Source organism: Xyrauchen texanus, chromosome 17, assembly GCF_025860055.1.
Source record: "Xyrauchen texanus isolate HMW12.3.18 chromosome 17, RBS_HiC_50CHRs, whole genome shotgun sequence".
Lineage (NCBI taxonomy): Eukaryota > Metazoa > Chordata > Actinopteri > Cypriniformes > Catostomidae > Xyrauchen > Xyrauchen texanus.
The window spans coordinates 7219906-7244879 of record NC_068292.1 but is presented as its reverse complement, the minus strand read 5'-3'; the positions used below and the strand labels follow the sequence as shown (position 1 = coordinate 7244879).

Genomic DNA, 24974 nt, shown 5'->3' with positions numbered 1-24974 from the left:
TCCACTTTTGTTTTGGATGGATTTGGCAACACATATGCATTGTATGTCCATGGACTAGAATCCCTTTATAAAGGTTAAAAGTCATATTCTACTCAGTCACTTGAAGAGCATGTGGATGGATTTATCATGGATTTAAAGATACCTGACAACTTAATCGCCACCCCCCCCAACCCCCCAATATATTCTGATATTTAGTATATTTGCTATGGCGAAAGTAAACTTTGCCATATCCAGTGATTAGTTCCTTATCAGCAGACTGATAAAAATTGGTTCACTCTGACTCCTAGCTGGCAATTTGATTGTACCTTGTTATTTTAAAGTTTGTGTGCAATATCCAACAGATGGTTAGTTAAAAGACTGTGGGAGTTCTTAGCAGCCTAAAGTGCAGCTGACATTAAAATAAATAGAAATATCAAATAAAAAATAGCCTACTTATTACAGGAACGTACTGTACATATACTGGTCCCCAAAAAGTATTAATTTTAAGTATAAGTGAATGTCAGTGCATTAGATTACCAGGTATCAAACCAAGTGCCATCTGCAAACAACTTAACACTGGTAGGGCCCTATAAAATGTAAATAATAATAATAAAAAAATCAAATTGTTTTTTTTGTTTCCACATTCTTTGTTTTCCTTTTTTTCTGAATTGGTGTTTGAAAGTTTAACAATAACTTTTCATCAAAAAAAGTGTCTAATCAAATAAATTAATAGACTTTTAATAAAATGGAAACAGAACATTTACTTTTTAACATAACAGTGCATTGCTTTTATTAAGGGAAGTGCTTCTATACAGATCCTCACAGCACAATGCAAAACACAACATTGTATTTGACAAATAATAATAATAATACTCCAGAGCTTCACAGCAACAAATCACAGAATTAATGTGTTCATTGCTGAAATATTTTATTAAGTACAACAGCACTCGTGTAAAATGTTGCTTAAATATAATGTATATTATTATTATTACAATAAATATCACACACACACACACACACACACAGTATAATTTATTTATAGTTAATTTATGTTTACAGTTAATTTCGTATTTTATTACTGGAATCCGAGATTCCATCCATGTTTTCCGAAGTGCGAAAATCAGAACATACTTTTAGTTACTTTTAATCAACTGGTGTCATGGTGATTTTTTTCATCACATTAACTACGGTCATGCTCCACTAACATTTGACATTCAAACCATGTCCAACTTTCTTTTTTTCTTCATTTTGAACAGTATAGGCTAATATTTATATTTGTATCATTTAAAAACAAAAAAAAAAACGTCTTCAAACTGTGAAATATTTAGCTAGAAACTGTGTCTGTGTTTTTCTTGAAACTGAAAGCTGAAAAACTGAAAAACAAATTTTTATTTAAAAATAAATGCCACTTGGCTTGATATTGTGTTCTCTAGTGCAACTACAGTCAGGTCCATAAATATTGGGACATCGACACAATTCTAATCTTTTTGGCTCTATACACCAACACGATGGATTTGAAATGAAACGAACAAGATGTGCTTTAACTGCAGATTTCAGCTTTAATTTGAGGGTATTTATATCCAAATCAGGTGAACGGTGTAGGAAATACAACAGTTTGTATATGTGCCTCCCACTTTTTAAGGGATCAAAAGTAATGGGACAGATTAACAATCATAAATCAAACTTTCAATTTTAATACTTGGTTGCAAATCCTTTGCAGTCAATTACAGCCTGAAGTCTGGAACGCATAGACATCACCAGACGCTGGGTTTCATCCCTGGTGATGCTCTCCCAGGCCTCTACTGCAACTGTCTTCAGTTCCTGCTTGTTCATTGGGCATTTTCCCTTGAGTTTTGTCTTCAGCAAGTGAAATGCATGCTCAATCGGATTCAGGTCAGGTGATTGACTTGGCCATTGCATAACATTCCACTTCTTTCCCTTAAAAAACTCTTTGGTTGCTTTCGCAGTATGCTTCAGGTCATTGTCCATCTGTACTGTGAAGCGCCGTCCAATGAGTTCTGAAGCATTTGGCTGAATATGAGCAGATAATATTGCCTGAAACACTTCAGAATTCATTCTGCTGCTTTTGTCAGCAGTCACATCATCAATAAATACAAGAGAACCAGTTCCATTGGCAGCCATACATGCCCACGCCATGACACTACCTCCACCATGCTTCACTGATGAGGTGGTATGCTTTGGATCATGAGCAGTTTCTTTTTTTCTCCATACTCTTCTCTTTCCATCACTCTGGTACAAGTTGATCTTTGTCTCATCTGTCCATAGGATGTTGTTCCAGAACTGTGAAGGCTTTTTTAGATGTTGTTTGGCAAACTCTAATCTGGCCTTCCTGTTTTTGAGGCTCACCAATGGTTTACATCTTGTGGTGAACCCTCTGTATTCACGCTGGTGAAGTCTTCTCTTGATTGTTGACTTTGACACACATACACCTACCTCTGGAGAGTGTTCTTGATCTGGCCAACTGTTGTGAAGGGTGTTTTCTTCACCAGGGAAAGAATTCTTCGGTCATCCACCACAGTTGTTTTCCGCGGTCTTCCGGGTCTTTTGGTGTTGCTGAGCTCACTGGGTTCTTTCTTTTTAAGAAGGTTCCAAACAGTTGATTTGGCCACACCTAATGTTTTTGCGATCTCTCTGATGGGTTTGTTTTGATTTTTCAGCCTAATGATTGCTTGCTTCTCTGTTTGTGACAGCTCTTTGGATCTCATATTGAGAGTTGACAACAACAGATTCCAAATGCAAATAGCACACTTGAAATGAACTCTGGACCTTTTATCTAACTCCTTGTAAATGGGATAATGAGTGAATAACACACACCTGGCCATGGAACAGCTGAGCAGCCAATTGTCCCATTACTTTTGGTCCCTTAAATAATTTATATATTATATTACATACAGTACATTGTTTAAACAACATATACTTTTAATATATATTTATAATTGGTGTTCCATTCCCGGCCTTAATTGACATGACAATAATGTCACAATGCTAATAATCAATTATCCTAAAACAGGCTTTATTTTCTTTAATAAAATATCAATTCTTATTATTTTCTTTTAATTTTGGGGTGAAATATGACCCAGAAATTGGCAAGTGAGATTCAACAAACTGGTGTGCAGTACTCTGCCAATGATACAAATGGGTTAAATTAAATACTAAAACAACATGGATACAGACATTTCAAATACCTTATTCTAATCTCAGAATGCTTCACTGATGCATTGTACTGAATAGTACAAGTATCTTTAAATAAATGACTGTGTTCAGTAAACAGATGAGGCACTTTTACTACATACAGATGATGCATGAACTGGACTGTAAGGTAACGGTTACTTCGATACTAGCAGCTCCTCATGCACAACCCAACTTGTGACAGATGTTTGATGACATAGCATTGCACATGACTCTTCTTAATGAAGCCTTCAGGGACAGTTTCTGTCCACATGCTGAAAGCTGACGGGGGGCTTTCTATTTCTACAATCCTCAAGCGGCAAGCTGCACTGCCCCAAAACATTGAGATAAACCACAACTACTACTCACATTTAGCAAGACAATGGAGTCACAATTGAAAACCGATATCACAATGATGCCCAACTTAAACATGAAGTGTGTAAATGCTTTGATGTTAAAATAATTTCTCGTTTCCCAGTTTAATGTGCAAACTCAACTAGAAGTAAGCCATTTGTTAAATGCCGATGTCCTAAAGAGTGTGAACACTGTGGATTTGAGTCATGTTCAAAATAGCAAGCACTAGCCACTTAGCAGCATTGGATCAACCAATGGCATGAGTTTGGGGTGGGATTACCTGTTTGTCCAAAACAATGACAGGGTGAAGTGTTTAGGAAACTGTTTGGAAACAGTTAATACTGTATTTGGGGTCCAAGCACTGAAGGTGTTGGGCTGGAATCCTATTGTATTTGTACTGATTTTCTTTGTCTTCATCGGCTTTGTCTTCTTCTTCTTCTTCTTCTTCTTCTTCTTCTCTGTATTACTTTTATGCTTTTTTGAGTTTTCCGAAAGAAAAAAATTGTCCAGAAGATATCGTCTAGGTTACGAATGTAACCTCCGTTCCCTGATGGAGGGAACGAGACATTGTGTCGGAGAAGCGACACTAGGGGTCTCTCTTGAGCAACGAATATACCTCTGATCTATGAAAAAAGGCCAATGAGAAGTTGGCAGTCAGTATTTGCATACCCCGCCTCGCGGCACATACTAGAGTTCATTCAGGATTTTTCGGAGGAGCCGGAAATGGTTCTGGCCACTACAGCGGTTCGGCTCAGCGACGTGGCCGGGGAGACACAACGTCTCGTTCCCTCCATCAGGGAATGGAGGTTACATCCGTAACCTAGACGTTCCCCTTCTGTCGCTCTCTCCACATTGTGTCGGAGAAGCGACAATAGGGGTCCAATTTAAATCTGCCATGCGCTGAGCCGTGTACGTGTTCTGCTGTCACAGGAGCGGGCAGGTATTTCTTATGTGCCAAATGACTGGCTGTGTCAGACTGCACGTACCCTTCCCCAATGCCCCAAAAAAGTTGTCGGAATCCTTCTGGTTACCCTAGACAGGGGAACAAGGCGACGCTTGCCAACCTGGGAATGGGCCAAGCCTGGCCGGACCTCTTTTCTCTCTGTGATTCTCACATAGAGCAATAGACAGACGGGGCCCTTACATGCATCGAGGGAAGGGGGTCTTACCCAATTTCCTATTCTTTCAGGGGGAAAAGACCCTGCGGAGACCACACCTACCCGGCAGGGAGGTAAAGTGGCGAATACATCACATGTGTTTTTTAGGTGACATGTGGAAGTGGCGTGGTGGTAGATCCAGCCTCAGCGAGGGGGAGTTGCTACAACACGGCGACCAGGGGACAGCCGAAACTTACCCAAGGAAAACGCGGGTCCGCTTGTAAGGGGACCGTATCGCGGAAAATACACACAGGAGGAGTCCAATTAGGAGTCCTCACCCTGCGGAGCACCTATTTTAGTACAGAGTAGACTGAGTACCCGCAGTGGATTGGGTCAGCAAGTTCCTCCACTTAACTGCGGACCCATGAGGGCTAGGGAGGAATCGACCAGTGATTCGAGACATGGAATCTCCTGGGATAAAAAGACACACAATTTTACCTCAACCGAGGGAAAGGGTGCTATATGAAAGCGATTCACCCCATCAGCGTGTTACCGAGTTCTACTGGCTCGGACCTGAGAAAACGGGATGAAACTGATTCAACCCTGAGACTGTAATATTTTGTAAAGGTGTTGGGTGTTGCTAAATGTCTGCTGGGGAGGTACCCCTGGCCAGTGCCCATGAGGATGCAACACTCCTCGTTGAGTGAGCTCGGACCCGCAAGGGGGGGGCACGGCCTGGGTGTGATATGCCAATGAAATGGTGTCTACTACCCAGTGGGAAACCTCTGTTTGGAGACAGCATTTCCTTTCCGCTGTCCCCCACAGCATACAAAGAGCTGCTCAGAACGTTTAAAGCTCTGCTTTTGGTCCAGATAGGTACGCAAGGCACATACCGGACACAGCAACGACGGGGCTGGGTCTGCCTCCTCCTGGGGCAGCGCTTGCAGGCTCTGAAGGGCGTGGTAGGAACCTTGGGCACGGTAGGAACCTTGGGCACGTAGCCCGGTCGCGGTCTTAGGATCAAATGAGTGTCTTCCGGACCGAACTCCAGGCAAGTGTCGCTGACAGAGAACGCTTGCAGGTCCCCGACCCTCTTGATAGAAGCGAGCGTGATCAGCAGGGCAGTCTTAAGAGAGAGGGCCCTGAGTCCAACTGATTCTAGCGGGCGCCTCTTAGGAACCTGTTTGTGCTTATCAAGGGACTTGACGTCTACTGCGTTGTGGTGAGCCGCTATAGCAGCAACATACACCTTTAGGGTGGAAGGGGACAGCCTCCCCTCCAGCCTCTCTTGCAGGAATAAGAGCACTGACCTAACTGTGCACCTCTGTGGGTCTTCAGCCCAGGAAGAACACCAATCTGTGAACAAGGGCCACTTCTGGGCGTAGAGCTTTATGGTAGAAGGGGCTCTGGCTTGGATTATCGTGTCTACGACGGTAGGTGGTAGACCAGCTAGATCTTCCGTGTCCCGTCCAGGGAACAGACATGAAGTTTCCAGAGGTCTGGATGCGGAATGAAGGTCCTTCCTCAGGGGAATTTGCCAGGGAGGGGCTGCCGCGAGGAGCACGAGGTCCGAGAACCAGGCCCGGTTGGGCCAATAGGGAGCCACTAGTGTGACTTTTTCCTCGTCCTCCCTGACCTTGCACATCACCTGTGTAAGAAGGCTCACTGGGGGAAATGCATACTTGCGTAGCCCCGCGGGCCAGCGCGTCTGCCCCAAGGGGGAGCCTCTGTTCGGGCGTACCAGAGCGGGCAATGGGATCTCTTGGGAGGTGGGGACGAGATTTTCCGGTCCAGCCTCGCGCTCGCGGTACCCGGGAAAGCATTGCGGATCTCTGTGCTTCAGGCTCAGACTGGGCTCGCCAAACCCAAAGGTGGCGGCGCAGACGAGCCATCAACATCAGACGCCTCTGTAACGCTCTCTGATGCAGCGGTGATTATCGGCATCCAATTCTGGGAGCTCAAGGGACCGGCAGGCCGGCCGCAAAGTGGGCCGCACTCATCCTGAGCTCAGATATGAGCAAGCAAGCGTGCCGGGGAGGCGGGTGGTTCGCGGGAATTTACTTGGCGAACACAACCTGTCATTTTCGCCAAATCGCCTCCATCGCCCGCGGCGCCTAACCTCAATCCCGTAGGAAAGAGGCGAGGCACGGGGGGGGGGTGGCTAAAGTGGCTTTCTCTCATGACAAAAGAAGCCGCGACCGCAATGTTGCCTCAGCTATGTTCTCACACTGAGAACATAACCCATTGGAAAGAAATCACTCATTCATTCATCTCTTTCCTCTGGTATTGTCCCCTCACTTTTCAAAACTGCATCTGTCTCACCGATTCTAAAAAAACCTGGCTTAGATCCCACTAACTACAAAAATCTTCGTCCCATCTCAAATCTTCCCTTTATCTCTAAAATACTTGAAAAAATAGTGTCTGCACAACTCCACGCCTTTCTTACCCTCAACAGTCTTTACGAACCTTTCCAGTCTGGTTTTCGCCCCTCCCATAGTACCGAAACTGCCCTAATAAAAATCACCAATGATCTACTCATAGCTGCTGATTCCAGACTCATCTCCATCCTGATCCTCCTTGATCTTAGTGCGGCCTTTGATACCATTTCTCACTCTATTCTCCTGAATAGACTATCCTCTCTTGGCATCTCACACACCCCTCTTGATTGGTTCCGCTCATATCTCTCCGACCGCACTCAGTTTATTCAACTAAAATCTTTCACATCTCACCCTTCCCCTGTCACTACTGGTGTCCCTCAAGGTTCAGTTCTTGGCCCCCTCCTTTTCGTCACCTACCTACTGCCCCTTGGCAATATTTTCCGCAAATTCAACATTCATTTTCATTGTTACGCTGATGACACCCAGCTCTATGTATCCAGCAAACCCACTTCCTCGCTCCCCCCCCTGTCCCTTACCAACTGCTTATTGGAAATTAAAGACTGGTTCAACTCAAACTTCCTTAAACTTAACAGTGATAAATCTGAACTCCTCCTCGTAGCCACCAAATCCACCATTTCCAAAATCAATAGTTTCACACTACCCATTGATTATTCCTTGGTCTACCCCTCCCCTCAGGTCAAGAGTCTGGGCGTAATCCTCGATTCATCCCTATCATTTCAGTCACACATAAATAATGTTAGCCGATCTGCATACTTCCACCTACGCAACATTAACCACCTCCGACCCTCACTTACCACTCACACTGCCTCCATCCTTATCCACAGCCTCATCACCTCCCGCCTTGATTACTGCAACTCCCTTCTTTTTGGTCTCCCCCAGAAATCTCTTCATAAACTTCAACTTCTCCAGAACTCAGCAGCTCGTGTCATCACCAGAACCCCCTCTTTTCATCATATAACCCCTGTCCTTCAGCAGCTCCATTGGCTCCCGGTTCAATTCAGAATACAATTTAAAATCCTTCTGCATACTTTCAAAGCTATCCATAACCTTGCTCCTCCATATCTATCTGCTCTCCTTCACATCGCCACCTCCTCCCGCTCCCTCAGATCCTCCTCCTCTATTCACCTCACTGTACCCCCTGCTCGACTTATCACTATGGGGAGCAGAGCCTTTAGCCGCTCTGCTCCCCAGCTCTGGAACTCACTCCCACCTGACCTCCGCAGTATCGACTCTCTCCTCCTGTTTAAAACCAGACTCAAAACCCACCTGTTCCAGCTTGCTTATTTGTAAATGCAGTGTTCTTGTCCTTTTTTTAATAATTTAATCATTGTTTGTTTATACTTTTATGTTCCTTGTTCCTGTTTTATTATCTGTAAAGCGACCTTGAGTGTTTAGAAAGGCGCTGTTAAATAAAATGTATTATTATTATTATTATTATTATTACTCATTTCGAGCTCGGACGGAAGCCAGCAAGCGTGCCGGGGAGGCGGGTGGTTCGCAGGGATTTACCCGGCGAACACAGCCCGTCATTTTCCCCAAATCGCCTCCATCGCCCGCAGCGCCTGCCCCAATCCCATGGGAAAGAGGCAAGGCACGGGGGGCGGCTGAAGTGGCTTTCTCTCATGACAAAATAAAGCCTGCGACCGCAATACTGTCATGGCTATGTTCTCGCCCTGAAAACATAGACAATTCATAAAAACGCTGCCTGCGTGTAATCGCAACCCAGGTACGCCAGGCAGTTTTTATGACCGTCAGAGGTGGGGAGAAATGAACCGCATCCAGAAACAGAGGCGGAAGCACGTCTTTAAAAAGACGCGTCCTGGAAAGGACGTTCAATGCCGCTGTGTATTGCTCTTTTAGAGAAAAATCACTCTTTTAACTCTCTTAGAGTTTGGGTTTCTGCACTGTCGAAGCACCCAGGGGCAATTTGCACTGCTGTGCAAGAAGGACAAATCGCCGCTGTAATGCACCCTCAATCCAACAGCATGCAGAGCGTCAGAGGAATACTGAAACTGGTGTGATTTCACACGAACAGCATGCACAACCATCGGCTCCGAATACATTTTCTGAATGAACTCAAGTATTTGCCTCGCCTTTGTACCCGTATGTCCGGGGGCGGGGTATGCAAATACTGACTGCCAACTTCTCATTGGCCTTTTTTCATAGATCAGAGGTATATTCGGTGCTCAAGAGAGACCCCTAGTGTCGCTTCTCCGACACAACGTCGAAGAGAGCGACAGACGGGGAATGGATGATAAGTGAATTTGGGCCATGGCCAAACAAGTCATTGGCTTATTTCTTCTAAACGATTTTGACAATCAAAATTATTTGTATATCTTTTTTTAAGCTTTTTCAGGTGAATGTTAGATGGAGCTTTTGAGTAAAATGCGCCCTCCTTCCCTAAAACTTTAACCTAAAACTAACCGATAGGTATCTAAAATAAAATGAGGGGTATAAAACTGACATCCTTACCCTACACCAACACCTAAATCTAACTGAAACTAGAAACAAAAAGCACATGCTCTGAAGCAACCGTTGTCAATTTGTGTCACTTCTATGACACTCTCATCTCACGTGTCTGCTTGCGTGCTTGACAAAGTCTCGAACCATTTAATTGGGAGTCATATCTTTTCATATATATCTAGTTAATGCATTTATTTCATTTTTAAGGAAATAAATTAAAATTAAATTAAAGGCTCAACAGGGTTCAGTGATTCATATTGACTTCACATCGTAAAATAACTGCATGAAAAGATGCAGAGATAGATTTAAGTATGTGCTCTACTCATGCCACTCACACAGAAAACACAGTTTCTATTTTCTCAAACTGCATCAAATCGTGAATGCAAGCAAATCAATGGAAATCTGAAATAATAATTCACAACAACTCTTCTTACTGTATACTGTATATGTTATGCTGCATTTTCTGCTTTACTTCAATGTTATGGTGTGTTTCACTCTTAAGTAATATTATACTCCGATAATTAAATTGCACCCTACTAAAACAAATTACTTTATTTAGAATACTTTATCCATCAAGACAGTCTTTCGTCATCACTTGCTGAAATCTTATTAGATAGGCATAAAGTGTCCTATCTGCTTTTTAAAAAACAGCTAATTACATTTTTAAATAAAATTACATATTGTAATATTGAACATGCCAGTGTTTGAAATGTGTGTTGTATGCATGCGGGTCAGTTAACGAGCATTGGATCGGCTCGGTCGACGAAGAGGCATTCTCTGAGCTTCGTTGAGCCACGGATCTATCTCTCCATGCGACCAAGCAGACGGCTCGTGCCATTGGCCGGTCTATGTCTGCTTTTGTCAGCACGGAGAGACACTTATGGCTCAACTTGTCAGGCATCAGAGACAAGGACAAAGTTTTCCATCTCGATGCCCCGGTTTCGCCTCTGGCTTATTTGGTGACACTATGAATGTAGTTATCACCAGGATCCAGGAGCAAAGAGTCACGAGGAAGCCTTCAGGCTATTCCTTCCTCACCGCACTCAGGGGGAGGGGCCGTTGGCCACCCAGCCCTGCCCCGGTCCTTCTAGAAGGGAGGCTCAAAAACAAAGCGTGGAGAGTTGTGCACCCTCATCCTGACTACCTGCCTAAGGTTCCTTTCTCGACTGTACATCCGGTCACTCTTGAAGCCTTCTGCTCCCCGCCGTTTACAATGTCGGAGCATTGAAAGACTTCACGGACTGTGTCCAGTCCGTGCCCTTCAGACTTATGTCCACTGCACTAGCTAGTGGCGTAAGTCAGGGCAACTATTCGTTTGCCATGGGGGCCGCAACAAGGGGGCGGCCGCCACCAAGCAGACAATGTCTCATTGGGTGAGGGACGCTATTGCCCTGGTGGTCAGGCTTTGCCATTAGGTATCAGGGCTCACTCTACCAGATGGGTTGCCTACTTTAAAGCCTTGGCTAGAGGTGTCCCTCTGCAGCATGTTTGTGATGCGACAGGCTGGTCCTCTCCACACACATTCATAAGATTTTATATTATATATTTAAAAGCGGAACAAGATGTTGCGCTTCATTACCGCACTGGGATGCCCCAGGACTGCTCTTAAGACAAAATACCTGACGATGCACCTGTGACGCATCTATTTATATCCCTTCTACAGGTGTATCCAATGATGTCATCAGCAGAGGCTATAAATTCTAGTCAATTTCATTGACGTGTTGCACACATATTCACAGCTGGTCACACCTAAAGATGTTCCCAAAGCGCTAAATCAGCGCAACATCTCATTCCGCTTTTATCAGGGAACAGGGGTTACAGTTAAGTAACCCGAGACATTATACACAGACACACATACACACACGTACTATATTTATACTGTATATGGAATATCATGCACTTGACAAATTGTTTATAATAAGACCAGGAACATGCACTAAGAAAGTAAAGGCTACATTTTTAATTAATCCTGACTTTATAGCTAAAATCATCTCAATTTTCTGAGATTAATACCAACATTTCACCCGCTTTTGCATTCACCTGTCTCAGTATACATAATTAGACATTTAACTGTGCCCAAAATGTTAATATTCTCATTCAAACATCTAATTAAGCAACACGCAAGGCTGCAGATGGTCTGAACACTGACCATGTCTGTTACAGCACAGGATGCTTGCCAGAAAGACTCAGGGGTCTCCCACCATCACAGCTCCACCATTAATTCACACTGCCCACTGTGTGCTGCTCAAATCACTGGAATATATGCTAAATGGACTCCTGTATGGGAAGAGCAGCCTGCCTATGTTAACTGCCTCTGGAAGGGTAGGATTAGCGATGGGGATGTCCATTTCAGAGCTGTCTGAGAAAAGCACACAGAGGAGTGATCATACTAAACATCCTTTTCCATGTGCACTGCATTAGCTCTACAAAAAATACAATCCTATGACACACAGCTGACAGGCTGAAAACACCCTCAGTGGGTTTTCTGTTAGACTGCCTACCTGACAGATTTAACCTGCTGAGTGACAAAGCATAAACATCTGTGAGAAGTGCCATTCAATAGACGGATTTCTCTGTCCATGTGGAAAAGCAGGGTAACATGAATATCAACATAAACCTTTACAAAAGCTTTCAACCCATGAATGGATTAGGATATCTGGGCCATTTAGTCCCTGATACATGAGCAATTTATGATTGAGGTTTGTAAACCTGCATGAATATTCATCATTCACCTTCAGGATTTTTAAATGAGAAACATTTACATAATAATAAAAATAATAACAATATGTTTAATTTATATAGTGCCTTTCCAGAGCTCAAGGACACTTCACAATAAAGAACAGTAACATAACAACCATATAGACAATCATATGGACAGTGGACAGTTGCCCAGTCCGGAACAAAAACAAATGCAGTTGCTTATAGCAGATATCAGATCGTGCAATCAATTATACATTTCAATCCAGTACAAAAGAACACATAACATTGTGTAGACAGTATAGAAAATGTAAGTAGTGTAGGCAGTGGCCCAATCAGAATACAGATAAGCATACAAATACAATGAGCAGTACATGAAGCCAAATAGACTTTGAGCTAAGATTTGAATTCAGAGTTAGAGGTTGTAGTTCGGAGAGCCAGAGGGATTGAGTTCCATAACTTAGGTGCCACAACAGAAAAAGACCTGCTTCCTATTGAAGAAAGGCAGAATCTAGAAACAAGAAGTTTGCACCCAGAAGATCGGAGTGAGCAAGGAGGAATATAGGGAGAAAGTAAATCAGAAAGGTAAGGCGCTAGACCGTGGAGTGACTTAAATGCAAGCAGGATAATTTTGTATGCAATTCGACAGGTAACCAGTGAATGGGATAGGATGGGAGTAATATTTGCTTATCGTTTAGTGTAAGTTTGACATGAAGAGGAATTGGATTTCCATATTATGTCACAAATAAGGGAGGGGTTTGTCGGGGTAAAGTTAGTCAAGGGTTGGATAGACTGATCAAGCTCACAAGCAGAAATGGTCATGTTATCACCAAAGGTCTCAAGTAAAGCATTCAAGCTTTCCCTGAAAGTGGTGCAAACAGGTACAGCCAATGTCATCAGATTGGCAAATACTGTGGCTGAGTGCTTGCACTAGTTTGTTTACCATGTTAAACATTATTTTAGGTCTATTGTTAGCTTTAATGTTGTAGATATAAGTAGAGAGGGCCGCATTCAAGGCAGTTTTATAATGTCTAACATGTTCCGAGAATGCTAGGAAATGGACAGTTAGACCCGACTTCCTTAAAAGTTGTTCAAGTTGTCAGCCTTTTGCTTTCAGAGCACAATGCTCTGCATTAAACCAAGAAGACGTGTGGGAAGAGGGAACAGACCTGGTCCTAATAGGAGCATAATCATCTAAGGCATCAGTAAAAAGAGAATGGTCCTCATCCAGTGTCAAAGACAGACAAATGGTAAATGGTCTGCACTTATATAGCGCCTTTTTAAGCCTTAACAGTATTCAAAGCGCTTTACACTGTGTCTCATTCACCCATACACACACATTCATACACCAATGGCAGCAGAGCTGATGTAAGGTATGTAAGCTAGCCTGCCATTGGGAGCAACTTGGGGTTCAGTGTCTTGCCCTAGGACACTTTGGCATGTGGGGTCATATGGGCCGGGATTCGAACCACCAACCCTGCGATTAGTGGCCGACCCACTCTACCAACTGAGCCACAGCCGCCCCACCAAGTGAAATTGAAGACATCAGAAATAGCAGAGGAAGCAATTGAGGCAGAAAATGAATTGGCATCAACAGCACTGATGTAACGATATGATATGGCTGTGTTATAAAAGGGCCAGACCACAGATGGAAACATTATTCAAACAAGATGTACAGACCAAATCGAGTGTATGAGCATGAGTGTGAAGAAGATCAAAACAGTCCAGGACAGTCTTTAAGTGAGTACCATTAGAGCAGGCAGTATCAACATGGATGTTAATGTCACCAAGCAAAAGGACCTGAAACAATACATCATGTTAGAGTTAATAGTTCACTGAGTTCCGAGAAAAAAATCAATTTGCTGCTTAGAGTTGTGAAAACCCAGTTGAGTAAGTGATATTGAGTTTCGATAGTTTACTGCAAGTCCACCCCCTTGGCCATATGAACGCGGTGTAGACAAGTGCTGATATCCATGTGGTGTAAGCAGGTTAAGGTGCATGTAATCATTAGGCGTCTGCCAAGTCTCAGTGAGAAATAGCATGTCCAGGTTGGTGTCATTAGTTAATTAATTAAGATAGGGGGCCTTATCCAAGGTGGAGCAACAGTTCAGTAGAGCAAAGTGTTTTTGCAATACACCAAAGTTGCCTGTGGACATATAATTTGAGTCTGTCTTATTTATTTTGACAAGTGTTTGCAGTGTCCAGAAATCCCTTTGTAGAAGCTTTGGTTTACACAATGCTCTGTTAATTGCCCAAATTCACAGTAGTTGCTGTCTGTTGAATTTTGAAAATCCTTTGGGGTGAGCGATGTACATATCGCGGGTGTAGGATGATACCAAGCAACCGGCAGAGCTCGTACATCGCAGAATCGAGGCACGCATGCCCGTTTAATGCCTTTTAATAAGATGATAAATACCCAGTTTACATGTTGGACGTTACTCCAAAAACAAGGGAAAACAGAGGCAGGATGTGTGCTAAAGCTTTTGACAAACTAGTGCTAACCGTGAAAAAGCCAGCCATCAGCAATACCACGTTAGCCAGAACCTCAACCATCACAACACCTATAAATAGCTCACAGAGAGGAAAGCAACCCAACCTGACAGTAAGCAAATAGAGTGATCGATAAGGAGAGTGTTACCTCACCCCATAGTCAGTCTGATAGATGGAGGATTGATGAGGGAGAGAGCTCGCAGCAAGCCAGCAACCAAGAGTTTACAGCTGCAACAGAAAAACACGGCAAGCTGAAGCGGAGGAGGTAGATCCAATTTGCAGAGAGGCATCAGAGAAACCAGAGGGGTAGCAGAAAACGCACCAGAGGCAAGTCCAAAGTTGCAGGAAAGCATGATCAACAGCACCAGAGCACAAGTGTCAACTATTCCGAAGAGGAATAGTTCAATAGTTGTCGTAGAACAGCAGCCAGAAGATAGCAGAACAAAACAAACCGAAAAATAACAAAAGAAACAGAAAAACATATAACACAAATGATCAGACCCAACAAACAACAATTAACCCCTAAACCAATCCTAAATGTAACAATTAAGTCTAACCCCCTTAGTCTAAACTTAACCATTATTTTAATTGGAGAATCACTTTTGTGTACCATGGAAGAAAGAACACATCAGGGTTTGGAATGGACAAGGGAAGCGTATTTGATTGGTTGGTCTAAAAGTCAAACTCTTGTGTACGAGCCAAGTCATTCAATATCTTACGATTTGGCCACTGTGTACAAATAATTGCATTGTCATATGAGACTATGTTGATCATAGAATGTGCTCTAACTGCTCAGACACAGTTCCATTATTCAAACAGCTATAGGGTCAAGCATTTGACTGAAAGATAATGCTGTCCAATTTTGTGTGAATTGGAGGTTGTTGGTTTTTTTATGCAGGTCTATTATTGTTGTATCAACTATTTCAGATAAAACTGCCCCTGAAGGGCATGCACAAACAACATATCCTGGGGTTAGCTCACTTTAAATATGTAATTGGGTGGTTCTTGGCCAGAAGATGTAAAGTGGATTGCATGCAGATATTTTAAAGTCTGGTTATGTAAGACTATTTATTCACTAAGCGACTCTAGATCACTGATCCTGATGGAGGTTCAAAATTAATCTCCCCTGTTAAAGGGATAGTTCACCCACAAATGAAAATACTATCACCATTTACTCAGCATTATGCCATCCCAGATGTGTATGACTTACTTTCTTCTGCAGAACAGAAATTATGATTTTTAGAAGAATATTTTAGCTCTGTCGGTCCATTCAATGCAAGTGAATGAAGTGAATGGGAATTTTGAAGCTCCAAAAAGCACATAAATGTAATCCATACTACTCCAGTGGTTTAATCCATGTCTTCAGAATTGATATGTAGATGTGGGTGAGAAACACATCAATGTTTAAGTAAATTTTTGCTTGAAATTCTTCTCCCTGCCAAGCAGGGGTGATATGCAAGAAGAATGTGAATCACCAAAAACAAAAGAAGAAGAATGTGAAAGTTAAAGTGGAGATTTACTGAGCAGGGAGGAAAATTTATATTAAAAATTGACTTAAATATGTATCTGTTTCTAACCCACACCTATCAAATCGCTTCTGGAGACATTGATTTGGAGTTGTGGTTAAATTACTTTTATGCTGCTTTTTATGTGATTTTCTTCGGAGCTTCAAAAAGTTGCCACCCATTCACTTGCATTGTATGGACCTACAGAGCTGAAATATTGTTCTGAAAATCTTAATTTGTTTTCTTCTGAAGAATAATGGCATAAAGAGTAAATTATCAGAGAATTTTCATTTGTGGGTGAACTATTACTACTTTAAGAAATGTAGTCTTCATCTAATCAGAATATGTCTCAGCATATACAAGTAACAAAAACTCAATTGAAATATCCTTTTTACATCTGCATCACATATATTTAGAATAAAATATCTGCACATGCATGGGTCATTGCCAAATAAGGTTGTTCAAAGTGTTAAAAATTATAAATAATGTAAAAGTTTAGTTTAAAGTCCCCATGAATTCAAAATTGAACATACTTACTCTGTTTGCCTAAACTGATCATTTTGTGGTGAACAATTCATCCATGCAAGTCAATCCACACAAAAAATTTTTTAATCTTTAATCAAAATCTGAAAATTCCCCGCCCCTCTGCATTGGAGGACCTTGCCTGATGATGTAGGTTTGACGGTTTAGGTGTCTCCTTAACATCCGTAATCACGCCCCTCCAACTGACAGTAGACAGGCTGCCTGTGTGTTTGCGAGCACTGACAGCGTGTGAAAGGAGAGATGGCGAGGAGGTGCATTTTTGGTTGTGACACTCACGGAACACTTTTTACCATTCGAACCCTCCGCATGTAACGGCTCAAACATGTAAGGTCTGATTCCCCCCGTGACGAAATGATCAACCGTGTGTTCCTGTTCTTCTTCATCTTCCTCCTCCTCCTGCTGCAGGAAGGGGACTGCTGGCGGTGTTTCAGGCGGCGAGTAATCCTCAACAACCGATTGTAAACTTGCGTTAAGATCTGCCTCCATTTTTGAATTAAACACCTACTTTTTTAGATCCAATCAGGTGCTAGTTGGAAAAAAAAGCCACGCCCACTATTTTGCCTCATTTAGTATTCCGTTTCTCTCGGAAATACGTCACAACACTGGAGAAAAGTCGTTTGCAACTTCCGGTTCACGGGGACTTTAAAAAACATGCCTGAAGTTTGTAGAAATGTAATATTTATGGCCAAGTTGGTTTCAGAAATATAACAATGAATAAATAAGAAAATTTTTTCAAGCAATTCAGAACAACATTTTAAAACAAAATAGTTTAATTGCTTAATAAAATAAAGAAAGTCTAACATTCTTTTTTCTTTTACTTTTTTTCAGGTGTTTTAGCTTTTATTGAGAAATGTATTTGGGATAGGGTTTTACTCTTTTGGGGTCTGTTTTGCGATAATGTCTGGCTAACTGTACTGTTATGTCTTACATAACTCAGCACGGCACCCTAGAAAATAACTGGCCTTTCAAAAATATCTAAAAATACACCAAGAAAGCTTCTTCTCACTATACGTCACCAAACAAAACACTAAGAAAGAGAATAAAACACTTTGAGAACTGCGTCCTAAAATTCATTGTCCATTCCTCTTCTAATGGCACATCTCTGGATGACAGTATGGAGTAGAGATGAAGGGATCCAGATGTTCTACAGTGCACTATGAATGTATGCAAAGTATTTTTGTATCTGCTTGTGAAAGAAGTCTGATTCAAAGGATTCCAAGGCAGTTCATCTTGTGTGGTTAAAAACTGAACATATGAGCCACACAAAGCCACATCGCAGTGAACAGAATACAGCAGATCTCGCAAGAACAATGAATGAGTGAAATTAAGCTAGCAGTTTCATTCATTTGTCTGATTGACGTGTTGCGTTAGGTAGAGATATCTAGCTCCGTAGGTGGCCAAAAGGCCTTTGATACTCACATCATGGTGCCTCTTCCATTCTTGGTTATTTTGGTCCTTTCAAAGCAATTCTGTATGTTATGGATCATGCTGTTTTATATGTTATATGATCACAAGCTGAGGTCATTTCTTTGCATATGTATCTTTGAGGTACTTTCCAAGTGATTCTACCACAATTTGCTTTTGCGAAGCAAAAGAAAATTGTGGTTGAATCACTTGGAAATTACCTCAAGGCATGCACTAAAGATAGCATGGACAAAACCAAATTATTATGTTATCCAGCATGATTTGAGAATGTTCCAGTCTTGTGTGCTTCAATGAAAGCAAGAAAACCTGAACTTTTGTACAAATGAGTTAACACGGTCAATGCCATAAATCTGCTTATGTTATTGGTGACCTAGACATAGTAGTAATGTTATATCCTACTATTTCCTCATTCGTCAAGACATTAATTTACATGAATGTTCCCTTTGTTAAGGGTTTATCAAGGGGTTAATCAATAACTAAGAAGTAATTTACACATGCATAATAAATAATTAAGGCAGTTATATCAACAAGAATAAAAAGGGTGACATTCATGCAATCATTTCCAAATAGTGAACATTTTAACTTACATGTTAGAAATACACTTAATCATACTTGTATTGATCAAAAACATTAAATGTCTTAATTCTTGATTTATGCAACAATGCACCAAAAATAGATTTTTAAAGTGAGATTAAAAGGAGGGATTGCATTTTGTGTTTCCATTCATTATTGTAATGCCTTGACTCATTTGTGTTGTCACTTTTCTTGTCGATGTGAAAAGAATGGTGTTACTCTGAGTGCTGTCCCAACTTAATTAGTCCTAGTTACCTAATTGTTAAAGAACCACAGACTCGAAGATAGTGTTGAACCCGGAGGTGTAGTTTATTGAAGGGAAAAGTGGAGTTGGAGAAACTGAGTGCACACTGCAGTGCAATGGAGTGGAAATGAAGGGAATTTGATGAAGTGAGGAGCTTGGACACACCTGAGTGTTGTAGAGGAGTACTTCGTAGGAAGTAGCTGGGATGAAGGAGCGAGGAGCTCGGAATAGTGATTACGGGAACGTGATTCTGGAGCACTGGAGTTAGGAGCTTTGAACACGCCGGAGCGTTAGAGAGGAGAATCTCGTAGAACGTTGCTGGAACGAAGGAGCAAGGAGCGTTAGATGAAAGCCAGGAAACGTCTTGGAGTAGGAGCAGGTAAGTGAGTCTATGTTCACGTGTGAGATCAGACAAAGAGTGAACGGGGAGTGGAACTTATATGTTGTGAGGCAGATTGATGTGGGAACAGGTTGATTAGTACTCTGGAGAGAGAGAACGTGGAGTGAAAGTGCTGGGAGTGTCAGGCTGAACTGTTACACTAATATTCTGCATATATTATATCACAGCATATGTAATATAATAAAGCCTGATGACCATTAAACCACACTGAACTTAATGTACATAGGCTAATGATATTGGCAACCCCTTCATAAATAATTTACATGTGTGTACATTACATTGAGGTACATTTTCACAGGTTACTAATGTTGAATAAGTGATATTAAGCATTTATAACTTGTAGGGGAAAAGGGCTCACAGTTTGGCCTTGTTATTATAAGTGCATATAATTGATTAAGAATGCATATTTGAATGGCTTCTTACTCATTTGATAACCCTTTATAAACCCTTATCATTGTAAACATTAATGTAAAGTGTTACCCTTTGTTTTAAATTCAATTTTCAAAACATTGTTTATTGTTGTGTGTAAAACAGTTTTAGAATACAGCTTCAGTGTAGTCTCAGACTTTTGGAACCCACTGTGTATAATTTACAAATAACAAATAATGCCAGGAATAATGATATTCATTTTCACAATTTATCCCAGCATGGTATCAAGCATTTTCTGTGCATTATTTGAACACAGCTCATAAACTGTCTATAAAGTGAAAGAGAACATAGAAACCCTAATCCCCCTTTTACAAACCTGTGATAAGGCAAATGTTTATAGGGCCATTGTGTTCAGACATCAGTATCATGTATAGTTCTGAATGTATTTAGACCCAATTCTAAAACCCAAGACTCTTTCCCCCATTTCTGCCAGTGAAACAGCCAGCGGCTGCATGTATAACAGGATTAAAACAATCTGCCACTGAGACTGTTAATCTTATGCACAGGAGGGGAAACACCTCACGGTTTCTCTTTTCATTTATTTATCTCATGCACAAGTCTATTTCACACACGTTTGCCCCGGGATGAGCATTTCTGCACATTCGCCGATTCACTGAAGAGCGTTCAGAGATGCTAACCTCAACCAGTTCACCTTCACCGACGGAACCAGACGGTCATTAATCAAAATAAAATGAAGATTTGTGTTGACGCTGCAGTATGAAAGAAACACCCTATGAGGGGAATACACTCATACATGAGAGACATGTTGATAAAATGGCGTGTCTCTCATTTCAAACAATCTGATTAATGATTCATGTTTTCTTGAGGTTGCTATGACTTACTTTTGTGGAAGGTAGTATTTTGAATAAATTTGAATGTTTGAATGATTATGCACATTTCTTAAGTTCTTGGTAAATGGCTGTGATTGATTACTGATTATCAGTCATGTCTGTATTTCCTGAGGAATTGTTTCAATCATTGTTTGAAAAATATATTGACAATAAAAGAGTCACTGTAGCATTAGTGATCACCTTTTTGGAGCTATGGATAAATATATGCATATTTTGTTTTTAAACCAATTTTAAAATGTGTCAGGCATAACAGCACAGTCAGCCAGGCATTGTTGCAAAATATGCCCCAATAGGGTACAACCCTATCTCAAATAAATACCTAACCAAATAAATTATTGAATGGACATGAAATGTTGATTTGATTTAAAATAATTTTACTATGTGAGAGGAAAGAGAGATGAAACTAGGTGAGTGGTTGCTTTGGAAAATGACCATTTAGTTTAGTGGTAATTACACAAAAGTATTTGATGGCAGAATGCCTAAAAGAGCTATAAATATAAAAAAAATGAAAATGAACAGTTGCAGAATCCATTTTGTTTATAAAATAGTTGTCCAGGTTTAGTGCTCAGTGGACATAAGTACTTGATATGTGAAAAGATGAAAAGATGAATCTATGTATGGAATAATCAGTCTTACCCATTGGAGTGCCAACTCCGTAGGCCTTGGAGTCAATGAGGCCTCCGATCTGTGTGAGATTGCAGTTGCGTTGGGTGACGAATTCAATTGTGGTTGACTCCATGAGGAAGGCGTAATCAGAGGTTAGCACTCGCTCAATTCCCTCCTCAATGCTCTTCACCATCACCGAATGCCTGCGACTGCTCATGAACTCCCACATCTTATCATACGTGGAGATCTTCGTTTTCTGAGACAGAAGTTAAATTAATTATCAGACTTTTAATATAAAATGCTTTTTGACAAATAACCACGAGCCAAACAGACTAATTGCAAACCTCAACTGTAAATAGCTTGATAAGATAATATTAGAAATGTAAATTCTTAGTAGCACTACTTTTTAGTAGTATGTAATCATAATTGAGAGGACACCAAACCATACAATAAATTGAAAAGATAAAAAATTGTCAAAAATTGCAGATCCAGTGGATCATAGTTATTCATAGGTATTCATGCATACATTGTAACAAATTTGTGCTGATGACACTGAACCATACAATGTCAATGTGTTGACAACATCTTAAATATAAACATTTGCGCATGTGTACTAATCTATAAATCCTGGCCTGAAGGGTGACTGAGTTACATTAGCATAGCAAGGATGGCTAAACGTTATCAGAAAAGAGCTTTTGATGGAATATTTATGTACAAATGACATCCAGAAGGAACAATTACATTTATGCATTTGGCAGAGGCTTTTATACAAAGCAACTTACAGTGCACTTATTACAGGAACAATCCCCACGGAGCATCCTGAGGTTAAGTGCCTTTCTCAAAGATACAATGGTGGTGGCTGTTGGGATTGAACCGGCAACCAGTTCTGTGCTTTATCCCACTATGCCACCACCACACCATGGAAGTGATAATACATGACTAATAATACATTTACAATACATTACAAATCATTTATATGCTCTTATTAGAACTTTCCTGAAACACTTCAGAAAATGGGCCAAATAGTGAGCGGTCAAGAATATTTGCATTGGCTCTGGGACGGTCGAGGCTACTGATATTGGCTCTGGGACAGTCAAGGCTACTGGCATTGGCACTGGGACGGTCGTGGCTACAGGCATGGGCCCATGCTCATTAACCGTGGCAGGCATGGGCACTGGAAATTTGTTTTCATGGCCCTGCGTACTGACATCAGTGGGGGATCATTCAACTTAGAAGTGAGAGCAGAAAATAATGTGAAAAACTCCTTGGTCTCCAAAGTAGGCGACAGTGGAGGCATGGGGATCCCGTCGTAACCCACAAGGTACAGGGGGAATGTATGGAAAGGAGTTTCCTTGGAAAAAGGGGCCATGAAAGGCTTGGAGACAGGGGCCATGAAAGGCTTGGAGACAGGGGCCGTGAAAAGCTTGGAGACAGGGGCCATGTAAGGCTTAGAGACAGGGGCTGTGGAAGGTTTAGAGACAGGGGCCGAGGAAGGCTGGGGTGCAGGTTTTGGCCCCGGTTTCCCACCATAACCCATAGTGAAAGGGGAACTGCAAAGTTCTAGAGTCTTCTCCATGTATTCACAGAGCATCCAGTGAGCACCATCTGGAGGCATTAGTTCCTTTAGTTCACTATTCAGACCAGCTCTGAAGAAACTCACCAGAGCGCGGTCTTCATAGTGCACTAAATTCACCAGATGGAGAAACTCACAGACATGATCCTCAACTGGACGATCCACTTGCTCCACGAGGAGAATCCTGACTCCACAGAAGAGATCGTCATCCGTAATGGCGGTAACTCCCGCTGGGTTCTTTTGCTTTTCGGCCTGGCCTTTCTGTAATGACACACCAACACGGGAACGGAGATGAACCAAGATACGGGAGTTTATTGCACAGAATGCAGAAGAGTAGTGTGAGGTGAGATTGTAGGTAAGGTATATAGTTCTTAGAACACAGTTTTTGGTTATACAGAGAACTCAGGCAGTAGGTACAGATCACTAATTCCAGACCAATACATGCAAAAACTGGAAACATAAACTTCTGACAGTGTCTAAGGTACGCACCTTACATAAACTGAGGAACAGGTCAGTATATCAAGGCATTAAGTACATTCAGAGTTCTCAAGGTCACGTGACTAGCACATTCAGAGGCAAGTTTCACACAGGTAAGTAGATACACGGTAAACTCAGGGTTCACATAAGTCACTTATCTTGCACATCCAGTGCAGATAGTTGATAAACAGGTGAGATACTGTACACACAGGCAAGTAGGTATACTGTAAACTTAGAATTCTCAAAGTCACTTATCTTCCACATCAGGAGCAGATAAACAGGAGTGATACACGTTGATAAACAGGAGTGATACACACAGGTAAGTAGGTATGCTGTAAACTCAGAATTCTCAAAGTCACTTATCATGCAAGTCCAGAGCACATCGATGACAAACAGGTAATTAATAAGCAGTTCACTACTGCGGCAGGGCGAAAGGTGAGTCCAAGGAACCTTCAACAAGGCCAGGTGCTGACTGAGTGTGAGAGTGAGGTTTAAAGAGCAACATGCAGGTTGGACACCCCTATATAGCATAGTGTATGTTGATGATAAAACAACTAGATTTTCTGAACTGGAGTAATATATATTTAGCCATTAACGATATTTTGAGATAAATTGTGATAAAATAAGTTCCGCGTCTATAAAGCACTAACCGGAAGTGACGATGGCCGAGGGAGTCTGGTCAAGCTCAAGCTCAGGTTACAATGGATGCGAATGAAGAAACAGAGTTCTCCGGTGTGGACGAACATGCCTATGATGGCCCACAGGCCTATAATTATGAGTAATACATTTGGACCTTGCAATTTACTGGAGAGTATAAAGTTAGCCTATGGGGATACAAAATCAGACGGGAGGGCGGCGGGAGAACAGTTTGAATTGAAATGCGGGGGAAACGGGAGAGTTGGGCTAGCATTGTGCAAACTACTAAATTCATTTCAGAAGGCAGACAATTACGTTACGACAACCTGTCCTAAAGCTCAGTCTCTCTCCCTCTCTCTGTATTATTATACTAAATAAATATTAAATATTTAATATTATAAAAAATATATTATATAAAAATATTATACTATTATTATTACGAAATTACACAAATTAAGAGATAAAATAATTAAAAGTAAGACTTACTCTGCTAAGTGCTCGTTTTCGTTGCACAGAATGTCTGCTAACGTTAGCACTTGGTCCTCCAGTCCCGCCCGCGCCAAAATCCGGTGTAAACTTTGATGCTGGACTTGATTCCATCGAGTGCACCGAGGGAACAGCATCAGTAATCAGCCTCACGTGGTCCTTACTCCGAAATCCCATCCGAGACTCCAACAAAACAAAACGCACCCAAGACCGAAAAGCCTTGTTTTTCCTAGAAGGAAAATGATGGACACGATGTCCTGACAGGCTGGAATTCGTGCAACCAGCACAAACACAATAATTTACCATTATGGCTTCTCTAAAACTCGATCTAAAACTTTCTGTCTCTCACTACTGCTCTAACTACATCAACACCCAACAATGAGAGAGCTGACTGCAAGCTCTTTTATTTGCCTCGCCCTGCGTCATATGACACGTTGCTATAGCGGGAAAGGCGTATTCCAGAGCCTAGTACATTTTCATCAAAATCTCTACATCAAATGAGATTTCATTAGTAATTTCTACATATGTGTTTTTAAAAGACCTCTGCAGACAATATAA

The 24974-nt window shown here is 41.6% G+C and overlaps 1 protein-coding gene across 1 annotated transcript in view; it reads right to left on the bottom strand.

The window, feature by feature from the left end:
• Positions 1-24974, bottom strand: part of LOC127657910 (glutamate receptor ionotropic, kainate 2-like) — a 375882-nt gene that overhangs the window by 23408 nt on the left and 327500 nt on the right. The window contains exon 14 of the mRNA XM_052146892.1: positions 21275-21500. Within this exon, the coding sequence (XP_052002852.1) occupies positions 21275-21500 (226 nt within the window). The remainder of the gene's footprint in view (positions 1-21274; positions 21501-24974) is intronic.